Source organism: Nuphar pumila, chromosome 15 (assembly GCF_984573655.1).
Source record: "Nuphar pumila chromosome 15, dmNupPumi1.hap1.1, whole genome shotgun sequence".
Classification (NCBI taxonomy): Eukaryota; Viridiplantae; Streptophyta; class Magnoliopsida; order Nymphaeales; family Nymphaeaceae; genus Nuphar; species Nuphar pumila.
This window is the reverse complement of record NC_143263.1, coordinates 34,835,359-34,859,453: the sequence shown is the minus strand read 5'-3', so window position 1 is coordinate 34,859,453 and position 24,095 is coordinate 34,835,359. Positions and strand designations below refer to the sequence as shown.

The window sequence follows — 24,095 nt, the reverse complement described above, 5'->3', positions numbered from 1 at the left end:
TATCCTAAGCCATATCTTGTGTTAGGGTGTTATGCTCTTTAGTGCATGAGCGCTTCTAACGACCCCAATTGACCCTTGTAAAAATAGTGGATTTTTTTTAAAACAATTGCGGAAACTCACTGAAGGATTTAGGGCATTACAAATTTAATATACCAAACTTCAAATCATATCGTGCATTGAATCAATTAAAGAAATAAATCAAACTTTATTAATTTAATCAAACTGTCAAAATAGTCTAAGACCAAAAATCGTCTATATCAAAACACGTCATCCTGTCAGAAACCAAAACACCAGTCACACAGCTCGTAGTCTGCAGCCAGCTAGTCAAGACATTACTGGGCATGCATTTCTGTAAAACAGTTTTAAGAAAATAGGTAAGAATCAAAGTCCTTTGTACGAATTATTCTAAAAATTCAAACAGTAAAGAAAATAGCATAAACAAATTCATGCATAAATTTCAGAAGAATCACAAGTAATAACTTACCACATTTATTCTACTATTCAAATATTCGACCAAATATCATGCTAAAACAAATATTATGTAAAGCCGAATATGCATAAATGCATGAACTAATGCTGAACAATAACATCTTCATGATTCAATACACATTCCTAAATAACTTATTAAGTTATTTATCAGAGTTGCTTTTGCATGCATGTCCCTATTAAATGCACACAATTTTAATTTTCACTTTTTCTTAGGCCCGTATATATGCAAAATGACTACAAATTTCTGAAGTCCAAGATATGTTCTCAGTTGTAGCTTAACACACATTTTTTATTTTATTACTTGGTTCCACACTTGTTCCTCAACTGATACCAGAAATCAACACCATCCATCAAAATATTAGAAATCAACGTCTAATGCCGAGACATCCCATAAATCAACAGCCGCTGCCTCCACTTTATTAGTATTCTAATAACTACAACTGAGTTAACAACACCATCCCCAAGCAAAGTGGTTGAATCTCTCTAAAACCGTGGTCGGGAGGGGAACTACTTTATCGGTTTTAGGAGCATAATCACACACAGAGTTTAATATCCTAATGGTCTCCTATAACCACCATTCAGGATTCTCATACTGTGGAAGAGACATCAAGGAAGAGATTAATTACACGGTTTGGTCTCTTTTATCATTTCAAATAAAAATTTCAAGTTCTTTACACAAGAATCATTCTATAAATTAACATGCAAAACCAACAAATTTCAGGTCCTGACCCTCACAATTTACAGTACAATTAACTCTGAAAAACCAATAATTTTCAGAAATAAATTTTGCAATGCATAAATAAAATCAACAATTAGAGTAACACATGCTCCTGGCCTACACAACCCGCAATAGTTCACATATGACCACCAACGCATTTTAAAAGTAATTTTTGCATCTTTGGAAAATTTCAGTAAATATGCAACACACACATTGTTTTCAAACATGTTCATAATGCACATTCAAAACACAAAATATGAATGCACACTAAGCCAAGCACATACACATGCAAATAGATGCTTGCAGAATACAATTCATGATCAATTCCATGCATAATCAACCAAATATGCATATGATCACAATTATGCAAACATCAAATAAATTTTAGATTCATACGCTTTACTATATGGTACGGAATGTTGGGCTGCCAAGAGACATCATATTCAAAAAATGAGTGTAGCTGAGATGCGGATGCTTAGATGGATGTGTGGAAATACAATAAAAGATAAGATTCGGAACGAAGAGATACGTAAGAAGGTAGGTGTTGCACCCATTGAAAATAAGATGCGAGAGAATCGTTTACGGTGGTTTGGACATATTCGGCGAAGGCCTAATGATGCTCCAGTTAGAAGGTTGGAGAAATGGGAAAATATATTAGTTAAAAGAGGTCGGGGTAGGCCTAGGAAGACTTGGATGGAGATGATAGGAAAGGATATGAATGCTTTGAACCTCACCGAGGACATGGCGTTGGATAGAAATGATTGGAGGAAAAGGATTCATGTGGAAGACCCAAAATGAATTTCTTTTTTGGTTCATATCGCTGACCCCAATTGTTTTGGGATGAAGGCGTAGTTGTTGTTGTTGTTGTTGTATACGCATGATATGCACAATTGCAAACTGCAGGATTAGGTTTATGTATCATCTTAAAGAGAATGCATATATCAATCTTAAACATGTTTATGACCAAATTCATGTACTCAATCAACTATGTGAAAACTTTTACCTTTGCTGGTATGATTAAACAAGCCAATGGCTGGGGCTGATCCATGTTGTAATATCACGAAATTTCACACATAGTCGTTTTATGATTTTGTTGAAAATTTGGCTAAGTATAGAATAAAAATCGTTTGAACCTCAATATTAGACTGATGCTTTTCAGTCTGAGCTTGGCCTAGGTCTAAACGAGCTACTTCAAATGTAGGAAATAGTTTTATTTTTGACCTTTAAATTCAGGCGAAATTTGGGTTGTTTTCAGGCAAAATTCAGAATTTATATTGAAGTGATATATCGTTGGATGCGTCTCGGAATGTCAAGTGCAATGATATGTTACTTTTTCGAATTAGAGTTCCGGTTGGTCCGAAAATCACATTTTTTAAAAAAGGAGCAGTTTGTCAGTTTGGATCTGGATTTGGATCAGACTGGATCCGGTGGATTTGATCCAAATTAATATGGATATGGACTCTATCCAAGACCCATATTAATCTGGATTTGGTCGAGTTCATTTTTTTTGGATTTTTGGAGATGGGTTTGGATCTTAGATCCAAATCCAGATCCAAACCTATGCCCAACGATTTTCTAGCTTTAAATTCAATAAAAACTTTAAATCGGGGTTAATTAATGTTAAGAAGTCTCCAAAGATAATTTGGCAACTTTTGGAAACTTTTGGATAATTATTAATTATTTAATATTTAATAATTAATTAATTAATTTATTTTTATTAATTTCAAAATTTATTTATATGGATGTTTAGGACTTCTAAATAGAGTCCTTGTACATGCCTAAGAAGGCTACAACAAGTTTTAGAAAAGGCTTTAAAAAATTGGAAACTTTGAAAAGTCAACCTAAAAAGGAGTTTTGAAAATTTTAGGAGAGAGAGAGAGAGAGAGAGAGAGAGAGAGAGAGAGAGAGAGAGAGAGAGAACATGGTCCATTTGCTTGAAATCGACTATTGGATTATGTTTTTTGGGCAAAAAAACCTGATTTTGGATGCTTGAATATTTGGAAAACTTTTGAGCCATTGATTTTCCAGCCCTAAAAAGGAGTTTTGAAAATTTTAGGAGAGAGAGAGAGAGAGAGAGAGAGAGAGAGAGAGAGAGAGAGAGAGAGGTGCGTCACCCTCCTCTCTGGCTACTTAAGCCTAAAAATTAAAAGAGAAAGAAAAGAGAAGGGGGAAAAAGAAAGAGGAGAGAGAAGGAGAGGGAAAGAGAGAAAGGATTAAGAAGAAGGAGGAACCTTCTTCTCCAGCCATCCGGCCTTTTAACCAATTGTTTTCCTTGTTTCTTTTCGATTCACGTAAAGGTACGGGTTTCCTCTCTTGTATCAAGTGAGAAATTGAATGTAGGTGGGTTTTCCATGCTTGATTTGGATGATAATCCATGGGAAAAGAGTAGATCTTTATGTCTACTCTAAAACACATGGAGGAGGATTTATGGATCCTCTTCCATGGACATGTTTTTGGTTTTTATTCGTCTTTTCAAAGAGAACTTTTATTTATTGTATAGGTGTTCTTTTAATGCTTACTTTTGATGAAAATCGTTTTTCATGGATGGTCCATGTATGGACTCTTAGATGTATGTAAGCTTATGGTAGGTTGATTCCTAATTATGGGTTCATAAAAAAAATGGTGAATCTGAATATTTTTTTCTTGGAGTTGATAGTATGTTCATGCTTTCACAGTTGTTGTTGCATATACATATTATAGGTATTTGAAGGTTTATGCTCATGAGAATGTAAAAAGGGCATATAAAAGCATGTGTTAATGAAAATCTCTATAAGATGATACATGCACACATGATGAAACATCCAAAAAAAATTGTATAGATAGCAGTATGCCGGGCGTCATGGTCTGACTGGCAGACCAGCCGGGCCCTGCTCGGTTGGCCAGACCTGGGCCGTTGCGGTGCTGCCTCGTCAGGCCTGTTCCTGACAGGCCTAACTTGGGTTTGCAGGGCCCAGCCGAGTGGGCTCGACTGGGCAGCCTGCTGTGTTTAAAAAAAAAAATCTGCACTTTTCTTGGGTATGAGTTGGGGTCGTTACACATGTACATGATCAAATTCATGTATGTGGGTCGGCCAATGCTGAAAAATATGTATTTTCAGCATTCTGGCTGATCCATGTACATGTTTACAAACATGTACATGGGTCGGCCAGACCACAAATACAGAAAAACCAGCCTGCTGTTTGATCCATGTACATGTTCACGAACATGTGCATGGGTCGGGCAGCCAAAACACACTTAGACCAGCCTGCAGGCCAACCTGTGTACATGTTCACAAAGTTGTTCAGCCAAACCAAAACACACAGACCAGTCTGTTGGCTGACCCGTGTACATGTTCACAAACATGTACATGGGTCGGCCAGACCTGTGTACACTCATGGACAACATACTAGCTGATCCATCTACATGATCGTAATCATGTACATGGGTTGGCCAGACCTGTGTACACAACTATACATGCTGGTCTATATATATATATATATATATATATATATATATATATATATATATATATATATATATATATATGCTAAACTCGATAAAAACTGAACATAAAACATATACACATACATGAGCATGTGTCATGGCTGATCTGATTCAAAATAAACATATAATTCGGCAGATCTGAATCAAAACAACATATACATGTGTTCGACAGATCTGAACCAGAACAACATATACCTGTGTTCGACAGATCTGATCCAGAACAATATATACTTGTGTTTGGCAGATCTAATCCAGAACAACATATATATGTTGTTCGGCAGATCTGATCTAAAACAACATATACATGTGTTCGGGAGATCGGATCCAATAAAACAATCATGTACTTAGCAGGTCTGAACCAGAGATACCGGAAGCGCCCCTACAATAGGGGAAGCGTGCTTCCCCGATATGCGTTTCGGAAGCGCGAAATGTCGCACTTCCGAAATGCGTGGAGAAGCATCCCCCTTTTTTTGGGAAACGCGCTTCCCATAAATGGGAAGCACGCTTCCCCTACACTTCACTCTTTTTTTTCATTTTATTTTATATTTTTTATTTTGTTTTTCTTCTTTTTTCGCTCCCCCCTCGCTTCCTAGGTCACTTCCGGTTCACTTCTTAGGTCGCTTCCTAGGTCGCTTCCGAGACGGTTCGTGATTCACTTCTAAGTAGTCCCATGCTTCTCGCTTCCTAAATTTTTGAAAGTGCCTCGCTTCCCGCTCCCTCGACTGGCAACCGTGGTCTGAACCATATATGCATGAGCACAAACTCGATAGATCTGATCAGAATATAGATATTCAGATGTATGTATTTGTAATTCAACAATCTGAATTTGGAAAATATTTTCAGATGCATGTATATGCGAATCAAAAAATCTAAAACAACAAAACATATTCAACTGTATGCGTATGAAACTCGACAACTTGAATCAAACTAAATATAATCAGATTTGTGAATACATATATAACTCGACAAATCTGATGTAAACAGGTATATTCAAATGCATGAGCATGAGACTCAACAGAATTTGAATATGAACATGCAACTTGTCACACATATATGTCCAGCTTTATAGAAATCGACCAACCTGAAATATATATGTATATACATATATATCCAAGTTTGCGTGAAGAAGAAAACTCGTCACACCTGAATTTATATATATATATATATATATATATATATATTGAGATTTGCGTGAGTTTGAGAAATAAAATTGATAATCTGACTACCTTCATATTTTAGATGCAGGCCCAAGAAAATCATCATATATGTATCAACATGCATATTTTCAGGTTTTTGATGCATAAGAGAAATTGTCATTCATAAAAAAATAAATCTATTTATATATATACATATATATAAATTCGACATTATATATTTATATATATACACATGAAATCAGATTTCCTTTTTCCCTCTAATACTTATACGTAAATCGATTTATGCGTATTTCTGGCCCGTAAGAGTTTAGAGAGAAACCCGTACCTTTAATCGAAGATCGAAAAAAGACTGGAAATCAATGGATGTTTAGAAAAAAAAAACTATTTTTCTTCCTCTTCTTCTTTTCTTTTCTTTCCTTCTTTTTTCTTTCTCTCTCTACATGATTTTCATGATTTTTCTCTCACCTCTCTTTCTCTTTCTCACACCCTCTCTACCTCTCTCTCTCTAGAATACAAATTCTAGAGAGAGGGAGATACAACCCCTTGTATATATTTTTATTATTTTATTTTTTAAAATGTTTCTAGATAGGGGTAACATCCCTTCTAGAGTTCTCTAAGTTGGGTAGAGTTGTACTTCATGTAGAAATCTACTCTATCTTCTCGATATTTTTAATTAAAAATTTATTTTAAATATTTTATTATTTAATTAATATCCTAAAAAATATTCTAGAGGGTGTCACCCCCTCTGGAAAGCCCTATTGGGTAGAGTTCTACCCAAGGTTGAACTCTACCTCATCCCGCTTTAATTTAAAGTTGTTTTTAAAGTTTTAAAATGGCCATGGATGGATTTTGTATCTAGATCGAAGATCCAAAATCCAAATCCACATGGATGCTACTTGGACCAGTTCATAGTCAATATGGATCCTGGACTGGGTCCAAATTCATATTAACTTGGATCAAACAGAGCAGATCCAGTCCGATCCAATCCGAAAAAATGTCAAGAATAGATGCCGGTCATTTTTGAAAAATGCATTTTTTCGGGCCAACCGTAATCCGATTTCGGAAAAACAGGTTGCGAAGGTGATCTACATTCCGAGGTGGATCTAACGGTGGTCATACCTGAATTTCGCTCAATTTTCGCTCAAATTTGGAGGTTAAAAACCAAAAATTTCTGAAATCATAAATAACTCAAATAGTTCATGTCAGAGGGCTCTGGGCCATGCCCAAACCCTGCTGACATCACTTATATTGTAATATATTTTTTCATGATTTTATGAATTTTAATAAATATATAATTTAAAAATTATATTTTTTGATTTTAAATTTCATGAAAAGATACACGATATTACAGCGCTTCTACCAAAGTTGGATTTGAAACTTTGGTGTATAAGAAGGCATTTATTTTAATCCAGTTTTTTTTTCTTGTTTCTTGAATATTTTTTCTTTATTCAATGCATAATCATTCAGATGCATAAATAGAACAATCCGTGTATATATTCAACCATTTATTTATTTTTGTAATGGGTTACTTTCTTATCTGTCCTGAATTATGCTGCCATGTTAATTTTAAGGTGCTTAACCCCCAAAGGCCAGCTACATTTTCATCAATTGTCCTTTTCCTAATATATTTGGGATTGCTTACTGGAGATGTTAGATTTTCAAGTCTGAGTGACCTTTGTTTATAACATGCTTTATTTACCACTTTGTTGCAATATGAGTTGTAGCTTTCCTATTAGTGTGAAGATTTGTTCTTACGTTATGGCATCCAATTACTTCTATAATTGTCTCTAGGTCTTGAACTGCATTTGTCTCTGTTTAAGTGTCTAATTGAGCCTTCCCAAAACCAGAGCTCTGGTTACAAGACTTAAATTTTATTGTTTTTAATATTTTTGCTATTAGAGTTTCATTATTTGTTTCATTGCTTTTTTCTTTTCAGTGTTTATTTCAATGATTTTTTTTTTTTGCTATTTGTTTGTTGCCTAATGTTTTCCCACTATTTACCCAATAGATTGTAAAGGATGCAAAACATGGCAGTGAAGTTGGGCAGACATTATCAATTTTTGTCTTGGATGCATTAATCAACATTGACCGGGATCAATTTTTCTTGACTCAGCTTCAAAATAGGGGACTGTTACAGTCTTGCCTCTCTGACATTAGGAATCCCTCATTTCTGGTAATCTGTTTCAGCTTCTTTCATGTGTTGATAATATGTTTGACTTCCTTATTTTGTATTTTCTTTTTGGAACTGTTTTTTCTTGGTGTCAGATGACACATTCCTTTCATGATCCTGTTTTCCTTGACTTGGAGCACTTAAGAGTCTCTCACGTGGATTCTGCGTTGGGAGGGACAGTGTTCAAGTCCACTATAGTATTAAAACTTTTCGTGAATAACCTTGCCAATACCTATTCAGTGTAATGAAATAAAGCGGAAAGCAAACCATAATGTGCATAAGCACAATTACATGTTTTACAAGGTACAATGCAAATGCCAAAGACAAGACATAAGCACACAAGTGCATACAATGGCTACAAAGAGCCAAAATGTGCACACGTACAAGTCCACAAGTGGACAAAACACAAGCCAATCAATGGAAAATACATAAGATCACAAGAGACACCAATGAACACACAAAGGAACACAAAAACATAAAAAATACTAATCCTTTATTGAGGTAGAATGCTTAGGAAAAACATTAATTTACAAGAGGGGGAGCACCCCTATATATGCACATTTAGAGGGCTCAAAGAGCCGTTGGGATCTCCCCAATGGCTCTATTTCTAGGTGTAGTCGTTTTCATTATGTGCAGGAGTTTGACATGGCTATGGAATTGTACAAACCTATGCGAGTTCTCAAAGAATGTTGGTCAACAGTAGGTCTCTGTGTGTGTAGATGCCAAATGAGTTCTGTAAGTAACCCTAATATCTGATTATTTCCCATGGGCTGCTTTCAAGTTAGTTGAATGGTTCCCAATACATCAACTTCTCATTGTATAATGCAATTATTGTTTGACGTGCTAAGTCACCACAACTTGACGTGGTTAAGATTGCTGCCAGCCTATTCATGTGTAGTTTTACTGTGATGACTGCTCACTCATGACGTTCCTTACTCGATACAATGTTCCAATCAGAGTTACCAGAAGCTATCTTAGATAGATGGAAAGCACACTTTCTAGAAACTTTTTTTGAAAGTGATATACTCCTTTTTAAACTTGATGGGAATTTTGATTCTCCCATGCTTCTCCTATGCTTTCCACATACTTTGTCTATGCTTCCCTACATGCTTCTATAGTGCTTCTTTTAATGTTTTCCATGTGCTTTCTCTCACACTTCCCACTCACTTTCCATGTGCTCTCTTTAAATTGTAACCATCATTTTTAAATTTTAACAAAACACATAATTATTACACTAAAATCATGAAATTTAAGAATGGTCATTTTTATTTTAGTTTTTATTCGCTTTCCGTTCGATTCTTATTTCGTGTCCCACTCAATTGTAATATCACTTCCTTTTTTATTTCCACTTCGCTTTAAGTCGATTCTTTCAAACTGCCTAACTTCTGCTTCTTGTATCATTTCCTACTTATGCTTCCTAGTCTAGCAACCTTGGTTCCAACAAAATTCATCCCAAAGTCACATAATCGACAATCTATCTTGTCTAGGCATAGAACTTTCCAAACCTTAAAAAATAGGTGGAGGTGGAAATAAATCCCCCAATGTCCACTGAGGATCTCAATCATGAAGCTCTTTTCGACTGTTTACTTGCTAACTCACAAAATACAAAGGGAAGCATGGGCACTGATAACAATTATTTCGGTGTATTAATATATTGCAGTTATTCAAATCAATGTGCTGAGAAACTAGTGAATAATGACAGAGTTATTCGATTATTCAATTAAAAGGCTTGCGTGGCCACACTGTTTCCCCATGTCCATTTGTTGATGACATCGGATTGAGAGCTATTTCTTGATGTCACTTTCTATGAAAATATACTGTTTTTCTTGCATTTTGAATGTCAACGTGTTTCTTGCTCTGTACTTAGTGCCATAAATCATCTTGTATTTGAATATATCTGTTTTCTTTAGCCTTTTCTCTATCTCAACATCTCTTATATGAACCAATATGGGTCTCTTGCTGGAAAGTGAATGGCAAGTGATTCTGAAATTTAGTATTCTCTCTTCACAGTCAGCTTTTCTTGAAGATTTGTTATCAAAAGGGGAACAATGTCAGAACAGTCATTGTAGCATCTGCCAATAATTTCATGCCAACAGATTTTGAAAAGAAGCTTCGCTGATTGCACTTTTTTTTTCCTTTTCTCCTCTTGTATGTATATGTATTAGTTCATGGATTTTGATTGTTAGTTTATCTATGTGTGCTGTAGGGATGCAAACGGATCGGATTTCGGATACCAAAATACATTGGGAAGTCGGATCGTTTCGGATCTGGGACAGTCAAATTTTGCAAATTTGGCTTCCTGAATCCGCCCCGTTTGCAACCCTAGTGTGCTGTAGCTTATGGCCACAGTTTTTATCATCAATCATGTTTAGAAACTACCACTTTCCTTTCCACATCTATAGCATATTATCCTTGTAGGATGCTTATATGCTGTCCTTTTCTTTTCTTTTTTGTTTTTCTCATTTAACAATCCTGGCTCAAAAATATTTTTTTGCATAAAGCTGTTTGAGAGATTTTTTAGTTGATCTCATTGCATACATTGTAAAATTTGATTCTTAATTAGGATTTAAAATATCATTCTGCTGTTATTTTTATTTTATCACCGGAGGTTCCTTTTCTCAACAGTGAATGCTGAGCAAAATTGTAGCAACACTTTTTAATCTTGAACTTGATCTGTGGCACTTATTATCTTCACAAAAAAAAATTCAATTTGTTTTTGTAAGTAATTTTTTGTCTCAGAGTTGTAAGCATGCTATTGTCCCAGAATTTGTGTCTCAGAGTTGGATTTGGGGCATTATATTCTAGTAGTAAATCTTAAAAAAATACGGATGATGGATGCCTCAATTCTATTTGACGTTTGTGATATGTTTACTCTTTTCATCTTTTCAGTAGCCAATGTAATGAGCTTGCCAAACTTGCTTTCTCAATTTGTTTTGTTTGTGAAATCTTGCAGGATACTTCGCGTCCTTCACTTGATTCATTGCAAAAATTATGTACTATTGAGGCAGAGATTGCACTGCTTGTACGAATTAGTTGCAAGTACAGAAAATACGGTGCTCAGATTTTGTTTTCCATGAATATTCTTGAGCATCTTACTTCATGGAAGGCATTGGACCGGCATATGCAGGTAATATGTTGTCTGTTTTTTTTTCTCAAGATTTCTGATCTACTGATATAAGTCTCTATCAGGGTGGCTTGCAGTGGGCGGACTCCATGCTTGGGACGAACAAACAGTTTCTGCTTGTCCCTGCTGTCCTGAGATTGATTTTGTGTTTGACTTCACTAATTGATGCATCTGATTTCTTTGAGGTTTGGTGTTCTTCCCCCGTCCTTCAGTGTGACACTGTTGTTTGTTTGCGACATTGTTTTATTGTTCTTTATGCTAGATTATGATGACATTGCTTTAGATTTGTAATCTCTTCTAACTCTTATTCAGGAAATATGTCATAAATAGATTTTGTACTGGAGGGACATGATAAATATATTTGAAGTTTTAATTTCTTTTAAGAATGGCATGTGTGCTTTTTTCAAATTTTGGTTATGCAACTGACATCCTTTGATTATTTTAGTGAAGTTCATCCAGTTCGTCTTCCCTTGGTGGCATTCAATTGGCTAGCTACGACGACAAACCTTTTAGAATATGCTACTTTTCTTAAACAACTGAAGATGCTACGGCTGATATTTGCTCTGTTCATTTCTTAATATCTTCTCCTTTATATATAGTGTAGTTTGTAATTTTTCTTCATTCTTGAATGGATGTGCCTTAAGTGATTATATGCTGCAATACCCGTCCATGATGTGCACTGGTGCTATGTGCTTGATGCCTAAAAACAACCGTGACTATTGATAAACTTGAGGGTTAGTATGTATAATATGAACTATCTATGAAGGAAGTTTCTTGTTTTTTTGACAGGCAAGCTAGGGATAACCCTTTCTGTCCATCTTCAAGCTAGGTATAACCCTTTCACTGAACTAGCTGTGGCTAGTGCTCTCCTACCTTGCTGTTCATCTTCAAGCTGCCCCAAGAAGATAGGGAGATAACTTGGTAGAATGATGAGATTGTTTGTCTGGGGGAAAGACCATCCAAATTAAATATTTAGTGTGAGTTTAGTGACTTTAGTCTCAGCCCTTGTGATTTAGGTGGGTTGGGAATTCATACCCTTCATACATTTAATATGGCTGTCATCAGAAAATGGTGGCTGTCAATTTGTGTGGAGGACAAGTACATCTCATCAAGAAGCAATTGCACTGGTGGCCTTGGCATTGGAAAATTAACATGTGGAGAAAACAATGAGGTATTTAGAAGTGTTGGTCGAAGCTCTTGGTTCATTTGAGCAGCTAATTCGTGTTATGCTTGGTAGGTGGGACACCCTACCTTTTTCTCTTGTTTTTGCTAGGCTGCAATAAGCCCAATTGTTCTTGTCAGCCATTGCTGTTCAAGGGAAGAGGGTTGATTGGTTATGTTCAAAATGAACGCTTAGTTGTCTAAAGCGCTAGGCCGAAGACCCCTAAAAAACCTAGCCGGAGCCTAGGCAGGACTAGGCTTGTCCAAAAGAACAAAACATTATAGATATCATAATAAACTGTTAAGTTTAAGTAACAAATATATGACTGTAACCATCGATGGAGTATGTGTAGAAATATAACACAAACTTCCTATAATTGCATACCATTGAAAAAGAAAACGTGAGGGAAACAAAGGGGAAACGAGTGGGAAGCATGGGTGAATTGAAAAAAATCAATATTAACATGAAAAATACAAAAAAAAAGAGGGAGTTAAGCGGAAAACGAAAGGAAGTGGTTTGAGAAGCGAGTGGGAAGCGTGTTTGTGCTTTCCGCTTCGGATGTGCGCTTCCCCCCTTATGGGGCACTTTCAGTAACTTTGTCACAGAGCCAATGTGATGCCCTACCACATGGTTCTTAAATAAAAGGCACCATGGAAAGCATAGCGATAAAAACCATGTCGCTTCTTGAACTTATCTAGTTGACAGTATGCCAATGTAGGATCACTTCTACATCTAGCCATTGATTGATCTAATTTAAAAAGACAAAAAGAAATTAGCCATAAACTAAGAGCCCACAAAATGTATATAGAAATATATAGCACATTCAATATGGAAAACATGCATTATTCAATATAAATATTTAGCAATACCTACATACAAATAACAAACCAAAGATACACACAATTCAAAGCGTCATCTTCAAAGATCACCTCATCATCACTTGGCCACTCATCTTTTTAATTGACTTTCTTGAAGATGATGGGGTTAATGAGATCTCCTTTGCTCCTCGTATCTTCACTTTAACAACACACAAATGCACAAAAGGAATCCAAACAGAACAAGACAGGGTAACGTGGTTCGGCTTGGTGAAGCCTACGTCCACGGTAGCAAAACTTTCTCTCTTCCTCTCACACCATCTATAAGAGGAACATGTTCTCTTTTAAATAGAGTTTTTCTTTACAAAGAACGATAGCTAATCTTCTCCTCTCATTTCTTCTTTTATTCCTCTCATTTCTTTAATCTTTTCCTTGTGTTTAGGAAAGGTTACAATTGTATTGCAACACACACTGGTTTTGGGATCTTGACAGCTCAGGTCCTCTATCTCTTTTGCGCCACTTGATTCATTTGCTGAGAGTGGATCAGTTTTCTTGTTGAATGGATCTAAATCATACTGATTATCTTTAACACACTTCATTTTTTTATTATATTGCGCAAAAACCAAATCATTTAATTTGTGTGAAAGTTTGCTTCTTTTCTTTGTATGAATCTACAAAAAAAATACAAATTAACCAATATTGTTTAATAGTAATAATAGTTTACCGCTTCAAAAGTTCTCTAGCTATGTTCACAACTAAATGCATTACATGTGACACTTAAGATCCGAACAACAAAGGTCTGGAGTTGGAGACAACCAATGCCAAAGGAAACCCACCAATCCACTATAAAGAAAAAAGATCAAATTAGATATAATTAAAGTATAAAAGTTATAAAAATAATGCAAACCTAAAGTTATACGACATTTAATTCACTTACCTAGAAAATACACATTTCTTCTTTACTAACTCCATGCCAAAGGGCTCATTGGCAGTTCTATATTTTATGAGCTGGTCCGCTAGTGTAGTTTGATCCATAGTTGGCAAACCTGCCGAGTTGACTCGGGAATCACCCGAGTTGACCCGGATCAGACCCTAACTGGGTCACCGATTCAGGACCACCGATCCACATGCTTATGTGTTTTTTGTCATGCATTTTGTGTTTTAATGTGTAATGTTCGTAAAACAATACTTGTTATAAAGAATCATATGTTTTTAAATCATAAATATTAAGAATTATGTATAGTCAAATACTTATATAACATTGTCATTGATGTCATGTGCTAAATTTAGTGACTATATAGTATGAGTTTTGATATTTTCTATATTTTAACACTAGAAAATGCATAGTCCTAACTCGTCCGAGTTACTGAGTTTGACCCGTTGACTCGCGAGTCATGGGTCGGGCGATCCGAATCCGAGGCACGAGTTTGCCAACTATACGATGATACTCTTCATTTCAAAGAAGATAGTTATTGCAAGCATATAAACCATTTTTTATCTCTTTATTTGACTCAATTTTTTCATACTGATAATATATATCTGGACTGAGATATAAGCTTGTTACATGCAAAAGTTTAAGAAATTGGTGACACCATCTTCTATCGATTATGTCCTAAATTGGGTCATATCTTTTGTCATTATTACCCAAATTTACTTATTAATTACCAAAATTGAATGTAATCATTATTAAAATTAAATTTAAACTTGAAAATGAAATTTACACTTGGTAGAATACTACAAACTTAAATTATATATTTGTTCATTTACCTAGTCCATCTTTTCGTATATGTAACCCATAGCAAGCTTTTTATCACTGCCAACCATTTGAAGCACATCAATCAAAAGTTCCATTGTTTTAAGGACATGACTCACTTCCTTTCAGAGTTTTGTGCTCAAAACTATACTTTCAAATCTTTTGTCATTATTACCCAAATTTACTTATTAATTACCAAAATTGAATGTAATCATTTTTAAAATTAAATTTAAACTTGAAAATGAAATTTACACACAAACTTAAATTATATATTTGTTCATTTACCTAGTCCATCTTTTCGTATATGTAACCCATAGCAAGCTTTTTATCACTGCCAACCATTTGAAGCACATCAATCAAAAGTTCCATTGTTTTAAGGACATGACTCACTTCCTTTCAGAGTTTTGTGCTTAAAACTATACTTTCAAATCTTTTACCAGTAGGTGTGCTTGAGAAATTGCTATTGAACCAATCGTCTCCAACAAACATAGACCTCAATCCTTTTTTGGAGTTATAAATGCTTTCAAGGGTAAAAAAACCTAGTAGCAAACTATGTTACTGCTGGCCTATTTAGGTCCCTCTATGTGCCAGTTCACATCATACTCAACACTTGAGTATGCTTATATATAAATAGCACCTATTGTTTTGCTTTTTTAAAGACATTCTTCAAATGTTTCAACTTTTCTATATCTTCTAACATCAAATCCACACAATGTGCAACACAAGGAGTCCAAAACAAGTGCTCTATGTTGTCCATCAACATTTTACTGGTTTTTGCATAATTGGATGCATTATTAGTAACAACTTGAACAACATTCTCTTCACTAAGTTTTTTGGCAATCTCATCCTACAATTCAAAAAGGAAATTTACATCTTTAACTTCCTTAGATGCATCAACTAATTTTCAAAACCTTGTGCCTAAAGGGAAATTAACCAAAAAATTTATGAGTGTCCGACCCTTGGTATCAGTCCATCCATCCGACATTAAGCTATACCTATATTTACTGAAATTCACTTTGTATTTGTCTCAAACTCCTTTTGTTTCCATAACTTCTTTAGCCAAATGTCGCTCTCGCAACCATGGTATGATGGACGCTTCATCCTATCAAGAGCATACAAGTATTCTTAAGAAGAGAGAGCAACCAAAGCGAGAGAAGAAGATAGACTTCATTAGTAAGAGTGAGAGAATACAACCCCCCTTAAAGGTGGACGTGCTCTTAGTTACAACCAAAGTAATTATACAAAGATATCCCTATAAATAAAGATATGTACACAAATGTGGGGTATCACAAAAGAATCATGGAAACCTTATTACATTTCAACACTCCTCAAACTTGAGGTGATTCTAATGGAATCATTCTAAGTTTGGAAAGAAATGTTCTAAATTGAGAAGCAGAGAGATTCTTGGTGGACACATCAGCTACTTGCTCTTTGGTTCTCACATGTGAAAGCGAGATGTTTCCATCCTCATAGGCAAGTCTGGTAAAATGACAATCAATTTTTATGTGCTTTGTCCTCATGAAATTCATTATTTTTGGCAATGTGAATTGCACTCATGTTGTCACAATAGAGAGGAATGTTCTCACAAATGTCTAAATCAAGGTCTTTCAATAGCCACCTGATCTTTGTAAGTTCTGTTGTTGCTTATGCCATAACCATATACTCAGCTTCAACTGTGGATAAGGATACTCTTTGTTGTTTTTTGCTCTTCCTTGAAATCAATGAGCTTCCAAGAAATGCACAAAACCTAGAAGTAGATAATCTATCTTTGGTGGATCCTCTAAAATCAGCATCACAATATGCTATAAGGTCACTTGAAGTAGATGAGAAGAAAAACATACCATACTGCATGGTGTCTTTGACATCTAACTATCCTTAGCACTGTTGTTAGATGTACTGATCTTGGACAGCTCATAAATGGACTAACATGTACAACATGGGAAATACCTGGCCTTGTAATGGTCAAATAAATCAAACTCCCAACCAATTGTCTATACATAGTAGGATCTTCCAATATCTCCCTATCTAAACCTCTTAGTTTCACATTTGCCTCCATAGGAGAATCCACTTTTTTTGTATCTTCAACAAGCCTTGCTTTTGTTACCAATTCTGTGGCATATTTAAGCTGAGCCAAATAAATCTCACGCCTTGAGTAAGCAACTTCAAGGCCAAGAAAATACTTCAAAATTCCCAAATCCTTCATTTAGAATATTCTGTCTAGCTTTTCTTTTGTCTCTGCAATCTTTTGAACTTCATCACCTGTAACAATCATGTCATCTACATATAAGTGCATACAATCTCTATGACATGATGAGACAGATAGAGCTGGATCATGATGACTTTGTTCAAAACCCAATGACCTCACAACTGAGCTAAATTTCTCAAACCATGCTTTTGGAGCTTGTTTGTGCCCATACAATGCTCTCTTTAGCTTGCATACTCTCTCTTCTGAATTAGAATATCCTTGAGATAGTGCCATATAAACTCCTTCATCTAAATCACCATTCGAGAAGGCATTTTTCACATTCAATTGCCACAATTTTCATCCCTTAAGAGTAGGTACAACAAGAAGAATTCTAATGGAGGTGATGTGCTTCTAGAGCAAATGTTTCTGCATAGTCTATGTCATACTGCTGACTGTAGACTTTGTATCTTTCCATTGAGCCATATGCGCTAGTTTTGATCTTGTAATCTCATTTGCATCCTGTTACATTCTTTCCAGGTGGTAATTTCACAAGCTCCCAAGTTTGCATTCTTTCCGATGCATCCAACTCTTCAGCCATTGCTCTTTGCCATTCTTCTTGAGTGATTGCCTCTGCATAAGAATTGGGCTCAACATAGGAACGCACAAGAGCTAAAAATGCACAATGTTTTGAAAAAAAGGATTTATATGAATCAAACCAAGCGAGAGGAACAAAAACATGGAAACTACGTCGTACTTGAGGGAGAGGAGAGGGAATGACTTGAACTGTTTGATCAAAATTAGTTGGCAAGAGATCAAGATTGGCCTCTGAAGATTCAACCTCTCCCTGCTCTTCTTTCTCAAGAAAGGGTGCATTCATAAATCCTTGTCTCCTTTGGTAGACTTGTTTAGCTCTGTTAGGAGATATGCCATTTAGCACACTAGAAGGCATACAATTTATCTAATATACCGTTGTATAGGTAGCAATTGTTTAGTGCACATTAGGTATGTGACTAGCAAATAAAAGAGCTTTGGTGGTCTCAAAGAAGGTTGTAAGTATCATATCGTTACCTGTATTGGTCGGGCCCAAAGTAAGATCGTATCGTATTGTAAAATATCATAAATTTTTAATAAAAAAGTTCTGAAAATCCAAAAAAATTAAGAAAAATCAGAAAAAATAGCAAAGTTTCTAAAAAAAGCATAACACATGAAACAAACCATGCAACTGATAACTGACAATTTGAATAAAAGGAAACTATATAATTTAAACACAATTAAAACCTTTACAATATTAAATTCACATCCAAGTCATACTAAAATGTCATAAGTTATAATTAAACTATTGAGAGTTCATGATAACTAAAAACATCACATGTAACCAATGTCTTATTTGCTAATCTTTATGTTCAAAGTATAAACTATAAAATATCCTATTTTTTTATTGGCCAAGAATTAGGATAAAAAAGCTTCATTGTTGCATCCGACTGTCGTGCCACCACCTCTTCATATTCACGTTCTTTTTTGGCAAGTGGGTCGTCATCATCATCTTCAGAATCTGGAACAATGGTTGAAAGTCTTTGTTTTTTGCATTTTTGTAACCTTTTTCTTTCAATTGTTTCTAGTTCAACAATAACATCAATGCGAAAAATGACAAGAATAGATGTAGAATTACATAGACATACTTTTTGATGAAGACCTATAATAGCTTGCTTAAATCTATTTAGCTCACCTCTAATAATATCACCACAAATGCAAAGTCTTTGTTTTTTGCATTTTTGTAACCTTTTTCTTTCAATTGCTTCTAGTTCAACAATAACATCAACACGAAAAATGACAAGAATAGATGTAGAATTACATAGACATACTTTTTGATGAAGACCTATAATATCTTGCTTAAATCTATTTAGCTCACCTCTAATAATAGCACCACAAAACACACATCTCAATGATAACCCCGATCATAGTACATCATCCATGCTTTTGCAGTATCGCCATGCATGATCATCTCTATGTGAAGACGACATCAAAAGATCTAAAATAAAACATAATCAATTAACCACCAAATAAAAATATAGGTATACATACAAATATTCGATAACAAGTTTACACACACATAACAAACTTAAGTCCTAGCAGTACGAATGTTGATAACCGCGACATTCGCTTGCTCGACTAAATGTTGAGGAGTCGTAGCAGTACGAATGTCAGGTTGTGCCCCAAGGGCACTCCTAAGAGGGAAGTGTATCTGTCGAGATAATTATGAAACATAAAGTACATATGTATACTCCTAATGTGTCTTGTTTCTACCAAGGTAAATACTATTTTCTGTGTACGCTTGTTTGGTCTAACTTTTGAATGATGTATAAATTTTGTTGTTCACATCTTCTTGATGTCTTTTATGTAGTTTCTTTGTGTTGTCATTTTCATTTTAATATCAAACATATTAACACTGATTAAGCAGTTGTTCATTTGCTTTAATAGTATTTATGTTGCAATTTATATTATAGGTAAAGAACAAGGTTGTTCGAAATATCATTGAATTTATCAAAGTGCACCAACTGATATTTGATCTAGCTCTTCGAGAAGACTTGCTTTGTGCTGATGATTCGACTTTGGAGCTGGTTGACATCGTTGTGGCCATTCTCACTAAGGTAGTGATATGCATGATCGTTCTTGTGGACATTGTATGGAGCTTTTGTACTTGCCTAGCAAATATGCTGCTGCTTTAAGGGAATTGGTTGGGATCATAGTCACAAATATCTTGTTCGGCTATGTGTTGGAAAGGCAATTTCTCACCATAATATTGACTTAGTTGATAAATCTACAGAAAAACTCGGCACTTAAAAGTTTTAAACATTATAAAAGTAGCAAAAATAGGTAAGAAATTAACATGTTTAGATAAGTAACATATACATATAATAAAATAAATAAGTAAAAAATATAAAAGAAAGAAGAAAAACACATTGAATATATAGAAAATAAGTAAAAAAAAGTAAAACTAATAATATCGTGATAATATTGCCTTATATGTAAATTTCTGATATTCCCAAGGTATCACGAGATTTTGCTTTACTTCATTTTATGAATTTAAACATTCAAAGTGATATTATCGCTATATTTTCAAAATATCACCTACATCTCTGTCTATGGTTGGAATTACTAGATCCTTAGTTATGTTCTTCAGGTTTGGCCTTATGATGAGCATGGTGAGTTTGGTTTTGTGCAAGCTCTTTTTGGCTTGATGAGTGAGTTATTTTCATATGATGCGGAGTCTTTTCATCATCCACATTCTCGATCTACTGAGGTATGAATACATCTCATTTTCTTGGTTTTTTTCAGGTTGTTTCCATGCTGAGGTTGTTTCATTAGTGTTTTTTGTTACTTTTGCTTTTTCCAGAGTCCAAAGAAATCAAGGTTGATGTTGTCTCGGTTGTGCTATAGTTTGATTTCTTACCTTTATTTCCTAATCACAAGGAAGAGCCTTAAGTTGCAGGTATGCAGAGAATAAATTATTGATTGGCTATTAGTATTTTGAAAATTATTGTAATGATATGGATGCATGTTGATGTACATTATCATATTAGTTATATGCCTGAAATATTTCCAGAATAATTTCTTACGGTTTTCACTTAAATAGATTTTTGTTTGTTCATTCTGTTTGTCGGCTTTATACATCCGACACATTTTGATTTTGTTACCAGGCGACCTCTATGGAATATACAATGACCCTTTTATCCATCTGTAATTCTTTTGTGTCTGACCAGTTCACACAGAACGTCCTCCGACATTCTCCTTGATTCAGAGTGTATACACCAATATTATTCATATACTGATCATTGTTGGATTGCTTTAAATCCATTTTTGTTGATCATTTCACATTAGGAGTTTATATGAATAAATAGTCATTTTCTTCCGTGTTCTGCTTTGTGTTGTTTTCTATGTCACAGAGACTCTTCAAAAGGGTCGAAGCACTTGTGTTGACATGGTGCAACACAGGTGTGGTACCCAACACAGTTGTGTGTGGATCAATATGTGTCGGGTGCAATCAATGCACATCTCACCATTTTGGTCCAATTTTGAACCGTCAATTCTGACCAAATCTAAAATTATCGTAACTAGAAAAAAACTTAAAATTTAAAAAGACTTATAACATATAGTACACATTGGTAACCCTGTAACATTAAAATTGATTTTTAGTTCTTTGTTGTATATATGCATTGCAAATATAAAAATGAACTAAGTATTTGCTAACCTCGTGGGCAAGGAACCCCTATTGACCCCCAATTGTACAACTTTTCCTTTCCTTGATCCCCAATATGTTTTTTACTTGTATTACCTATTTTTCCTTCTCCAAACTAGTAAGTGAATTTCGTGCCCAAATCTTGTAGATGGTATAGTTCATTTTCTTGAGGAATCATTACCTAGTTCTTTATAAATCACTATTGAGCTATTTGAGAGTAAATTAACCATCTATCTTTATAGCTTGATGTACCTTTACTGGTTGCTTTGTCAACATAACATTTGGATCAATAAAACAATTCCAGAATTCAACCGTAAATTCGGTTGACTATCCTTCTAGCCGTGGTGCAAACAATACTTTGTCTACTTTGAAATCCTAATGTGTAAATTGTTGTGCGGGATTCTTCCTGGGGGATTTTACCAGCTATCATTCTATGTTTCGGGATTTTTCTGGGGGATTGTACCAGCTATCATTCTATGTTTTTGAGTTTTCTTTCTGGGGGGATTTTTGGTGTCGTTTTGTATTGTTTTGGGTGTGGAAACTTCAAGCTATTTTTCAGGTTGTGAAATAATTACAATGGACATTTTATTTCTTAAAATCAGGTTCTATAATTACAGTGGACATTTTATTTCTTGAAATCAGGTTCTAGGGTATGTTCTTTCCACTGCAAGTTTAGGTGTTTACAAGATTGTGGGTGATGTGCGCCTTGGTGACATGTTTTTAAGTTGGTGCATAGTATGGATTTGGTTGAAGAGTAATCAAAATGGGTTACTCTGATTTTTTGTTTTTTGTTCTCTCTTACCTCTTATTGAACTTCTATATTAATTCCCTGATGAAGTATGCTGATTGCTTGTGTCCTTTTCTAATTTTTCTCTTACTAGGCTGCCTTTGTTTTTTCTTTTCTTTCCTCTATCATCATAGGTAACCTCTTCATGTTGTTATGTTACAGCTATACATTAGATTTTCCTGAATAGTGGGTTATATGTTGCAATATAAATTCTGGGTACGATAAATCAATAATGATCATTGTTGTAATTGAGGGTTGTTTTTTCTTGTATTTGTTATGATAGATCTCAGTCAGTCATGGTAATGCCAACTTTCCTGGTGGACAGCTACAACCCACATTGTCATCAGTTGGTACACTTCTTAGTTCTATTACGGCGGCTCTTCTTACTGCTACAGATGAGAAATCACTACTGATAAGCAAGGTTTTAATCATGAGCATGTGCCTTTCTTGCTTCGGCACTATTGTTAACATTGTCTAACTTTAGCATTGCCATAATTTACTTTGTTTTAAATGTTTTAGATTCTGGATATCAATGACCTATCCAGGTATGAGGTTGATGAAATTATTGATATGTACGTGAGCCAAGATTATATTTCGGCATCTGATAACATGCAGAGAAGGTAACTCTTAATGAAGCTATTTCTTCCTTTTTTTTTTCTTTGTTCTTTATTTTGGTAGGTGATGCCCCATTATGTAATCCTGATTTTCTAGCATTTATATGATACTTCAGATTCATTTCCTTGTTCATGGTTTGTCTGGTTTATATTGATTGTTATTCTTTATCATCTCAAACATGATTTACAATAATTTTATGTATTGTGCATCTGTGTTTCTATATTGACTTCACCTTGTGAAACAGTGTATAATTATGTGGAAACTTCATTCCCCTTGGTGGAAATCATCTCTTCTTTTCTTCTTAAGCACGATCTTTATAGTTTAATGCATTTGTTTATATTTTGTGATTATTGTAATCATTTTGTGAAGTTCTTGCTCCAAATATTTGAACATAAAATGATTATATGTTTACAAGCAACATATTCTGGTTTTCATATATCCATGACGTGAATCCATATTTTGGCAGTCAGATTAGGATAGAACTTAGTAAGATGTCCTATAAATGTAGAACAATTTATGGCCTAATTTTACAAATTGATTTGCTTAGGTGTTTGCTATCTGTCTCTCTCTCTCTCTATATATATATATTGCATTTTTCCTTTTATTCTTTCTTCTTTTTCTGTCAAGTCTGTTCTGTATGCTGTTCTTCGTTATCCCCAACTTGGCACTATTTAACATCAGCTCCTTTTGTTCTTTATCTGGCTTTCAGTAAAAACTTGGCCAAGATTATATTTTTTCCGACTGTATTCTATAACCTGTTCTTACTGTATCATATAAGTCATACTCTTCATCAATATGCTGTTATTCTTCATGATCGATTTGAATTTGCTCGGGTAACATTTGTTTTTCAACTAGGCTTCCACTTATATTCAGAAAGGGAAAGAATATTGTATATGGGGATTCAACTGGATAATTTGCTGCATGTTTTCTTTTTATTTTATTTCCTCTATTTCTTTTCATTCAAGATTGATGCAATTTTTTTTGTCAAATATCTTACCGCAGTGCGTCTTATGAAACTTGGCTCCTAATTTCACTATTTGGAAGAGCTTATGCATGTCAGCAATTTGTTTGCTGTGTATGTCACTTCTAAACCTCCATACAAGTTTTCATTGGAAGAAACTAGAAAGTGCTTAAAAAGGAAGAGAGTAGTAGAGTAGAAAAGAGAGTGAAAGATAGAATATGAATTATGATAGAAGAGATCACATCATTGAGCATATTTGGAATTTTCCATTGTCATTCCATAATTAATCAGCTCTTGAGTTCTTTATGTTTGCAAAAGCAAAAAAGACTAATCTACCATGTTAACCAACAATGACAGCTAATACGATGTCATCAAGGAAAAAGTCATAAAAGCAGGCATAAATTGTCTGTTTGACTATATGCAAAGTCATCAAGAATAA

General features: G+C 34.7%; 1 protein-coding gene across 2 annotated transcripts in view; it reads left to right on the top strand.

The window, feature by feature from the left end:
* EMB3142 (nuclear pore complex protein (DUF3414)) overlaps nucleotides 1-24,095 on the top strand; it is a 132,794-nt gene that overhangs the window by 93,688 nt on the left and 15,011 nt on the right. Inside the window, exons 35-42 of one of the 2 annotated variants that reach the window (XM_089988665.1) lie at nucleotides 7,856-8,020; nucleotides 10,971-11,144; nucleotides 11,207-11,326; nucleotides 19,561-19,704; nucleotides 20,238-20,357; nucleotides 20,451-20,546; nucleotides 22,406-22,501; nucleotides 22,600-22,700. In XM_089988665.1, the coding sequence (XP_089844791.1) occupies nucleotides 7,856-8,020; nucleotides 10,971-11,144; nucleotides 11,207-11,326; nucleotides 19,561-19,704; nucleotides 20,238-20,357; nucleotides 20,451-20,546; nucleotides 22,406-22,501; nucleotides 22,600-22,700 (1,016 nt within the window). Of the gene's footprint in view, nucleotides 1-7,855; nucleotides 8,021-10,970; nucleotides 11,145-11,206; nucleotides 11,327-19,560; nucleotides 19,705-20,237; nucleotides 20,358-20,450; nucleotides 20,547-22,363; nucleotides 22,502-22,599; nucleotides 22,701-24,095 lie in introns of both variants that reach the window. The other variant, XM_089988664.1, reaches the window with a different exon arrangement.